Source organism: Hemiscyllium ocellatum, chromosome 46 (genome assembly GCF_020745735.1).
Source record: "Hemiscyllium ocellatum isolate sHemOce1 chromosome 46, sHemOce1.pat.X.cur, whole genome shotgun sequence".
NCBI classification, from domain to species: Eukaryota; Metazoa; Chordata; class Chondrichthyes; order Orectolobiformes; family Hemiscylliidae; genus Hemiscyllium; species Hemiscyllium ocellatum.
Window position 1 is genome coordinate 825,164 of NC_083446.1, and position 9,191 is coordinate 834,354.

Genomic DNA, 9,191 nt, shown 5'->3' on the forward strand with positions numbered 1-9,191 from the left:
GATCTTAACCTACTGCGAATCCTTTTGCAAGGATGCCTACCTTGAAGGAGCTCTCCTCCTCCCTCTACAAGGATCTCAGTGAGTCCCTCTCTCATTGCACCCCCCAGGTCATCTCCTCTGCCCTGAAGCCGCCTCCACCCCCTCTCCGGCCTATCACCCTCACCCTTCCCTCCTTCCACCTATCGTATTCCCAGCGCCATTCCCCCAAATTCCATCCCCCCAACCTTTTATCTCAGCCCGCTTGGCACACCAGCCTCATTCCTGAAGAAGGGCTGATGCCCTAAACGTCGATTCTCTTGCTCCTCGGATGCTGCCTGGCCTGCTGCGCTTTTCCAGCACCACACTTTTCAACTCTGGTCTCCGGCATCTGCAGTCCTCACTTTCTCCTAGTGCTTATTTTTCCCCTGCACCCATATTGTGTGTGTAAGGTGTGAGACACAGTGAGAGATACAAGGTGTACAAATCTTTATTCTATTTCCACCACCAGGAAGAAAAGAAACACCCAAGTGGCCAGTGACGAGCAGTGCCCTTCACATCGAAGGGCAATGCTGTGTGATCAAACAGTGAAGGGGAGCACAGGGATTAAATCAAAATAGAGTTGGAGGGGATCTCCTGTTTATATTGGTGACCCAGGGCTTCCTAATTGGCTCAGTTAACAACCCCAATCAAGGATCTCATAGTCAACAAGATCCAGCTAGTTCCATTCACAATATGGGCTTCCACCACTCTCTGGTGCATTTCACTCAGAAAAGCATTTTCCCCTTAAGTCTGAATATCCCTCAATGAGTGCATCTGATCTGTTGTAGGAATGTTATCACTAGAACAGATAGGCTTACTTAATTCAAACCCAGGTGCTGGGGATAAATCAAGTGCTTTAACATTCCTCAAATACTGGAAATGCAGCCAAATACATGCATGGTTCATTTTCATTTTAATGTAGCTGTAAAGAATTACTTGAGAAAAAAGTATGGCTTGCAAAGGTTTTCACCATGCTAGTGTCAGCTTCACGTGATTTCTAAGCTGTGACCAGTAGACAGGAAGTGTGTCTATATAAATACTCTTATCAACAAACTTTCTCAGTTACATCCCCGAAATTTCAGAATGATAAACAATGTGTGCGCAATTATTGCTATCGTGTCGCTTGCATTTACTGGTGAGAGATTTTTTTAAGTCTCTATATTAAGCATTGGAATCTCCGTGAAAGGATTTTATGTCTGACTATAGTTATTGCACATTTATAGAGGTTTACAAAATTATGAGGGGCATGGATAGGATAAATAGACAAAGTCTTTTCCCTTGGATGGGAGAGTCCAGAACTAGAGGGCATAGGTTTAGGGTGAGAGGGGAAAGATATAAAAGAGACCTACGTTTTCATGCAGAGGGTGGTATGTGTATGGAATGAGCTGCCGGAGGATGTGGTGGAGGCTGGTACAATTGCAACAGATAAGAGGCATTCGGATGGGTATATGAATAGGAAGGGTTTGGAGGGATATGGGCTGGGTGCTGGCAGGTGGGACTAGATTGGGTTGGGATATCTGGTTGGCATGGACTGGTTGGACCGAAGGGTCTCTTTCCATGCTGTACATCTCTATGACTCTAAATACTTTTTGTGTAATAAAGAGATTACTCTTAGTGGAAATATTTTAAAATTAATTGAGAACTATATGCGGTTGAAATTACAATTTGAAGAAAAGTGTACTGTATAATTATTCATTACCTGTTAATCAGTTGGAAAGTTGTATGGATGTAAAAGGTGCTATATAAATACAAACATTTGTGTATTATTAAACAAGATTTCTGCACCAACCATTTTCTGGTATTGCTGATTGGGTGAGCAATGTGAACGGGACATGAGCGTGGTGATGAAACTTCAGGTCTGGCACAGAGCACTGTTTGAGTATATACATGCAGTGCAGTGTAGTATGAGCGTGTACAGATGTCGTAGGAGTCAGTGCACTGTTTGTGTTTTCTTTTTAAGTACTGTTTTAATGAGATGGCTGTCTGATTGTAGGCTGGATGAAGAAGCATCTGTCTCCCTGTTCCCTTGCTTCCCACTCTGGAAAGCTGTAGGACAGGCAGCCAGCATGAAGCAACCTTTGGTAGAATGGGAACATGGCAGAGAGATTTAGGCCAGGTTTAATTTGTGAATTATTGAGGAAGCATTGCACTGTGAAAGCGGCAATGCTAATGGAGAAACACATTGTCAGAGGGTCAGTGCTGAGGGAATGCTGCACTGTCAGAGGGTCAGTGCTGAGGGGGTGCCACACTGTCAGAGGGTCAGTGCTGAGGGGGTGCCACACTGTCAGAGGGTCAGTGCTGAGGGAATGCTGCGCTGTGAGAGGGTCAGTGCTGAGGGGGTGCTGCACTGTCGGAGGGTCAGTGCTGAGGGGGTGCCACATTGTCAGAGGGTCAGTGCTGAGGGAATGCTGCACTGTCAGAGGGTCAGTGCTGAGGGAGTGCTGCACTGTCAGAGGGTCAGTGCTGAGGGGGTGCTGCACTGTCAGAGGGTCAATGCTGAGGGAATGCTGCACTGTCAGAGGGTCAGTGCTGAGGGGGTGCCACACTGTCAGAGGGTCAGTGCTGAGGGGGTGCCACACTGTCAGAGGGTCAGTGCTGAGGGAATGCTGCGCTGTGAGAGGGTCAGTGCTGAGGGGGTGCCACACTGTCAGAGGGTCAGTGCTGAGGGAATGCTGCACTGTCAGAGGGTCAGTGCTGAGGGAGTGCTGCACTGTCAGAGGGTCAGTGCTGAGGGGGTGCCACACTGTCAGAGGGTCAGTGCTGAGGGGGTGCCACACTGTCAGAGGGTCAGTGCTGAGGGAATGCTGCGCTGTGAGAGGGTCAGTGCTGAGGGGGTGCCACACTGTCAGAGGGTCAGTGCTGAGGGGGTGCCACACTGTCAGAGGGTCAGTGCTGAGGGAATGCTGCGCTGTGAGAGGGTCAGTGCTGAGGGGGTGCCACACTGTCAGAGGATCAGTGCTGAGGGAGTGCTGCATTGTCAGAGGGTCAGTGCTGAGGGGGTGCCACACTGTCAGAGGATCAGTGCTGAGGGAGTGCTGCATTGTCAGAGGGTCAGTGCTGAGGGGGTGCCACACTGTCAGAGGGTCAGTGCTGAGGGAGTGCTGCACTGTCAGAGGTGCTGGGTGTCTTGAAAAACATTAAAGTAAATAAGGCCCCAGAGCCTGATCCTCTATCCCAGGATACTGAGGGAGACAAGGGAGGAGATTGCTGAGGACAGAGACCTTTGTATCCTCTTTCACTACAGGTGAGGTCCTGGAAGACTGGAGAATAGTCACTGTTGCTCCTTTGTTTAAGGGAAACTGGGATAATACAGGAAATTATAGGCTGGTGAGCCTTACATCAGTGGTCAGGAGAAGGGCCTCAGGATTTACTTGCATTTGGAAAAGAACATATTTATTAGGGATAGTCAGCATGGCTTTATGTGGGCAGTTCTTGAGAAGATGATGAAGATGATTGATGAGGATAGGGTGATGGATATTGTCTACATGGACTTTACTAAAGTATTTGACAAGTTCCTTTGTGGTAGGCTGGTCCAGAAGATTAAGTCACACAAGATCTATGGTGGGTTGGTAGGTTCAATTACAAAATCGATTTGGTCATAGAAGATAGAAGTTAGTTGTGGAAGGGTGTTTTTCAGAATGGAGGTCTGTGACCAATTGTATTTCTGCAAGGCTTAGTGGCAGGACCTCTGTTCTTTGTAATATGTATACATAAATTATTTGGATGAAATTATAGGTGACATGATAAGTTGTAGATGACAGGAAAATCGATGGAGTTGTGAATAGTGAGGAAGATTGTCAAAGATCACAGCAGGACATAGACCAGTTGGAAAATTGGGCAGAGAAATGGCAGATGGAGTTTCATCCTGACAAATGTGAAGTGATGCATTTTGGGAGGTCAGATGCAAGAGGAACATGTACTGTAAATAGCAAGACCCTGAGGAACATTGATATCCAGGGGATCTTGTGATGCAAGACTATAGTTCCCTGAAAGTGACAACACTCATGAATAAGGTGGTAAAAAAGGTTTATTGTGTGCTTGCTTTCAGCAGTCGGAGCACTGAGCATAAAATTTGGCAAGTCATGTTGCAGCTGTACAAAACCTTTAGTTAGACCACTTTGGGAGTATTGTATGCAATTCTTTTTGCCACAGTATAGGAAGGATGTGGAGGCTTTACAGAGGATGCAAAGGAGGTTTACCACGATTTTGTCCGAATTGGAATGTATTAAGTATAAGAAGTTGGACAAACTTGGATTGATTTCGCTAGAGTGTTGGATGCTTATGGGTAACCTGGTGGAAGTATATAGAATTATGAGAAGCATGGATAGGGTGGATCATCAGAGGTGGAAATGTCAAATATGTAGGCTTAAGGTGAGGGAGAAAGTTAAATGTATGGCAAAGCTTTTACACAAAGGTTGGAAGTGCCTGGGACATAAGGGAGGTAGTAACAGCAGATATGATAGCAACGTACAAGAGCCATTTAGACAGGCTCATGAACAGGCAGGGAACAGAAGGAGACAGATTAGTTTAGAATAGCACCAGGATTAGCACAGACATGGTGGGCTGAAGGGCCTGTTTCTGTGCTGTTCTGTTCTATGTTCTAAAAGGCTTTGGTTTGTTCAATCAGCCATGATCATATTGAATGGCAGGTAGGCTTGGTGGGCTGAATGGCCTACTCTTGCTTTGTCCTTAATAGATTAGTTTATGAGATCCTTCCTGTTCCTTGCAAATTGACTGTTATATCTCTTACATTACGAGGGCTGCAGGGCAAAGTAAAGAGTCGTTTAGCTCTATTCGAGGTCTTCTGTACATAACATTACTGTCCAGTGTTTGTAACTCTGTTAACAGGCTTGCTGTGCTGAAGTGTTCTCCTACATGTAGAATGATACAACAGCACAAATGTGTAAAACTGCATGCTTGTTTTAGTTAAGATAAAAGTATTCTTATCTAAAAGTGTTGAGTTCGCGATAATATTGTAGCCACTAGATTTATTCAAAAACAATAGGAACTCTTCATTTTTATTTCAGAAATTGTAATTCCCTTTCAAAATAGGAGCTGCAACAATTAGATAATTTACCAGAAAGAAGAGATTAAGAGATATCGAAGGGAACATCTAGCTAATTTGTCAATGATTTCACTCATTGAAATGGTTGGTATGTGTTTAGTCAGAAATCCTCTGGCCAGCTCAGTTAGCAGCTGATTATAAGTGCTCTATCTCTCTGTATCTTTTGTAACAGTCTCCATTTTTCTGTTGCAGACCTGGCAACAGCTCAACTTTATACTTCTGCTTCTTCTGATGAGGAGGTGAGGTCCTGCATCTAATTTTACCTGGAGTTCTCAGTAATGGTATTAATAATGCTTGTTGCCTGTAGCAGCGTGGGCTTTGACTAGTTTTCTCTCTCAAATTCCTATCATTATTCCATAACTCTGGTGAGATCCTATGCTCTTAGTTAATTTCATTACTTGTCAATAATGAATGAATCTGTTAATCTCATCTCTCGTAGCCTGACTGCCAAGATTTCCCTGATATCCCAGTCTGCCCCATGTTTACAAAGCGAGTCTGTGGAACTGATGGCATGACCTACATAAACCGTTGTAATTTATGCCTTTATAATTGGTGAGTGATTTTAAAACTCTGGGACCAGATGATACCTTATCACAAGTTTAAATCTCTGTTAATAATGAAAAGGAAATGAGACGTCCAAATGGAAGAACTTGATTTTGGGTAAATTAATTGATTGCCCTGATGATGAGTTCAGAGTTCAAAATGACATTTCAAAATGATGTTTTCTGTACCTTTGCAGCTTCCCATAATAGCACCACATATGGAATATACTATCAATATGATGATTCAAGCATGTAGGAGGAGAGATCCGAGCCCAAAACGTCATCACAACATAGAGCCTGTCTGGCATTTCTGATTTGTGTAGGTGCTAGAATTAGATCTGATCAGTATTAATGTATGTGTGGTATACAAGCTGATCTTGGAAGCAAGAAGTCAAATGTGCAGAGCAGGCATAGTAAAATCAGAGTTGAGAGTGTGTTGCTGGAAAAGCACAGCAAGTCATCAGCATCCGACGAGCAGGAAAATCGACATTTCAGGCCTTAGCCCTTCATCAGGAAAGTGGCCTGATTCCTGATGAAGGGCTCTGGCCTGAAATGTCGATTTTCCTGCTCCTCGAATGCTGCCTGACCTGTTGTGCTTTTCCAGCAACACACTCTCAATTCTGATCTCCAGCATCTGCAGAACCTCTCTGTCTCATAGTAAGATCGGGTCTGGATTTTCTGTATTTCTTTGGAAAAACAAGATACCCCTTTGGAAAGGTAAGTTAGATATATCCCGGGTCACGTTTTGAGGAGGTAAGGCACCCTTTGAAATGGTTAAAAGTAGACATGAATGAGCAGAATTTCATTAAATGTCAAGCTCTTTGGAAATGCCAAAATCAAGAGCCACTGTCAAAAGACCTATCATAAGTAACAAGAGGACTTGTTATCAGTGACAGGGCTACCTGTCAAACATGAAAAATAGATGGGAAGGTGAGTAGTGAGGATAACACACAGAGTCTGCAGAGAGATATAGACAGGTTAAAGCTAGTGGGCAAACATTTGGCAGAAGGAATATGATGTGGGAAAGTCTGAGGTTATGCAGGAAGAATAGAAGAGCTGAGTATGATATAAGGTGGAGAGACACTGTGGAATGCTACAGCACAAAGGGATTTCGGAGTGCTCCTGTATAAATCACAAACTGCCAGCATTCAGGTTAGCTGGTAACAGGGAAGGCAAATTAACTGTCTGTATTTATTTCAAAGGGAACAGAATGTAAAAATTGCTAATATTATACAAGGCACTACTTAGACTACACTGTGAATAGTTTTGGTCCTCTTATCTAAAGAAAGATGTCAAGGCATTGGAGGCAGTTCAGAAAGGGTTCCCTCTACTGATCCTAAGTATGGAGGGATTGTCTTATGATCAAAGGTTGAATCGGTTGGGCCTGTACTCACTGAATTTTAAAAGCATGAGAGGAGACCTTGTTGCAATATATAAGATTCTTAGGGAACTTGACAGGGTAGATGGGGGGATGTTGTTTCCCCTATTTGCACAGTCTTGGACCAGAGGACATAATCTCCTATCTCGTTGCATCACAGCGTGGTATGGTAACTGCTGTTCCCAAGACTTCGAGAAACTACAGGGAGTTGTGAACACAACCCAGTTTATCATGCAAATCATTCTTTGATCCATTGACTCCATCTATATTTCCCGTTGCCTCAAGAAAGTAACCAACATAATCAAAGACTCCTCCTACCACCACCTCCACCCCTCCTCTCCCACGCCCCAGTTATATTCTCTTCCATTCTTCCATCCGACAGAAGATATAAAAGTTTGAATACACATACAAATAGATTCAAGAACAGCTTCTTCCCTGCTGTTATCAGACTTTGGAACAGACTTCGCAAATATTAATATTGATCTCTGTCTCTACACTTTCTGTGCAGCTGCAACACTATATTCTGTTCTGCTACCCTGATGCACTTTGTATATTACAATCTGCCTGTATAACATGTAAAACAACGTTTTTCATTGTATCTCAGTACATGTGACAGCAATGAATCAAACTCATAATCTTGGAGTAAGGGGTCATCCCTTTAAAACGGAGATGATGAGGAGTTTCTTTTCTCAGAGCCTAGTGAAGCAATGAAATTCTTTACTGCAGAGGGCTGGGTCATTCAGTGTATTCAAGGCTGAGACAGATTTTTAATCAGGTGGGACATCAAGGGTTATGAGGGAAAAGGCAGAAAAGTGAAGTTGAAGACTATTAAATCAGGTATGTTTTCAGTGAACGGTAGAGCAGACTCAGTCAGTTGGATGAACTACCTCTATTCCTATGTCTCATGGTCAAGAGGATCTGTGAGAGAGATCTGTCAAAAGTAACAAGAGGATCAACTTCAAGTGGAGCTGTCAAGCTGTGAAGGCATTTCAAACCTCCTGCCCATTATTCATTGAAAAAAATGTCTGGAGTGTTTATTTTAGAAACTATTATGTAAAACTCCATTTTGTCTGTTGACATTACTAGTGCATTATCCATTATCACAATGGGTACCTTCCAATTCACAGTTACAGGTGGTTAAAGGTTTCTATGGTATTATTTTGTTTTACATTAGCACATCTCCATTAGTATCCGGACTTCTGCCCATATTGAAAACAAGGTGAGTTAGATGTTGTCAAGCTTCTTAAGTGTTGTTGGAACAGTATCCATTCAGGCAAATCCATCACACTCCTGACTTGTGCCTTGTAGGTGGTGGACAGGCTTTGGGAAGTCAAGAGGTGAGTTACTCACTGCAGGACTCCTAGCCTCTGACCTGCTCTTGCATTTATATGGCTCAGTTTCTAATCCACGATGACTCCCAGAATGTTGATATATGAGGAATTCAACAATAGTAATGCTATTGAAAGTTAAGGGATGATGGTGAGATTTCTGTCTTGTTGGAAATGATCATTGCCTTGCATTTGTGTGACACAAATTGCCACTGGGTCTACGGTCACCCCAGGGCCCATTTCACCTCCCTAGCCTGAACCTTAGATAGCTCATGGAAACAAGGCTGCTGCCATCAATCTGACGTGAGAATCATTCTCAAGACTTTTTCTCTTACTGTCAAAATGATTGTCTAATGCTATGCATTCCCATACCTTTATATCCAAGTTTTATACCAGGCTGACAAATTAACAATCTACCTCAATGTATCTCTCCATGTTAATGGATAGTAACTTCCTTGGTTTTTTGTTTCAGGTTGAATAATGCAGATGTTAAGATCAGGCACAATGGATTTTGTACAAAGACACAACCAAAAGAGGAAGAATACTGACTGAGTTGGCAAAAGTTCTAGTGTTGAGCTGAAGTATTTTTTTTGAAAGTCTTCATTTGATTGGTTGAATGAAGAATAAACTGAAATAAATATGAATTGGGTGTATTGCCAGTTAATTTTCCAGCCTTTTACTGCTGGCCTCATGAGATAACACTATTTGTTTGTTTACTGCTTATTAAACTGCATTTGATGTGGGATTTACAAGTTTAATTAAGATTTAATCAGTCAAAGCTAACTGTGATGTTACACCTGGCATTGGTGGAGAGACAAGAAGATCACATAATTTAAACTTGACATTTCTTCCAGCTCATC

General features: G+C 43.0%; 1 protein-coding gene across 3 annotated transcripts; it reads left to right on the plus strand.

The window, feature by feature from the left end:
• The first annotated feature begins 1,095 nt into the window (after positions 1-1,095).
• LOC132836368 (trypsin inhibitor ClTI-1-like) lies at positions 1,096-8,890 on the plus strand. 3 transcript variants are annotated; one of them, XR_009647371.1, is made up of 4 exons: positions 1,108-1,153; positions 5,276-5,322; positions 5,523-5,635; positions 8,804-8,890. XR_009647371.1 is itself a non-coding variant. In XM_060855866.1 (3 exons), the coding sequence occupies exons 1-3, from the start codon at positions 1,112-1,114 to the stop codon at positions 8,877-8,879; spliced, it is 231 nt and encodes a 76-aa protein (XP_060711849.1). In that variant the 5' UTR covers positions 1,096-1,111; the 3' UTR covers positions 8,880-8,890. The 3 variants fall into 3 exon arrangements, 1 of the variants encoding a protein (XP_060711849.1); XM_060855866.1 differs by lacking the exon at positions 5,276-5,322 and having other exon boundaries at positions 1,096-1,153; XR_009647370.1 differs by lacking the exon at positions 1,108-1,153 and having other exon boundaries at positions 5,184-5,322.
• The last annotated feature ends 301 nt before the right edge of the window (positions 8,891-9,191 follow it).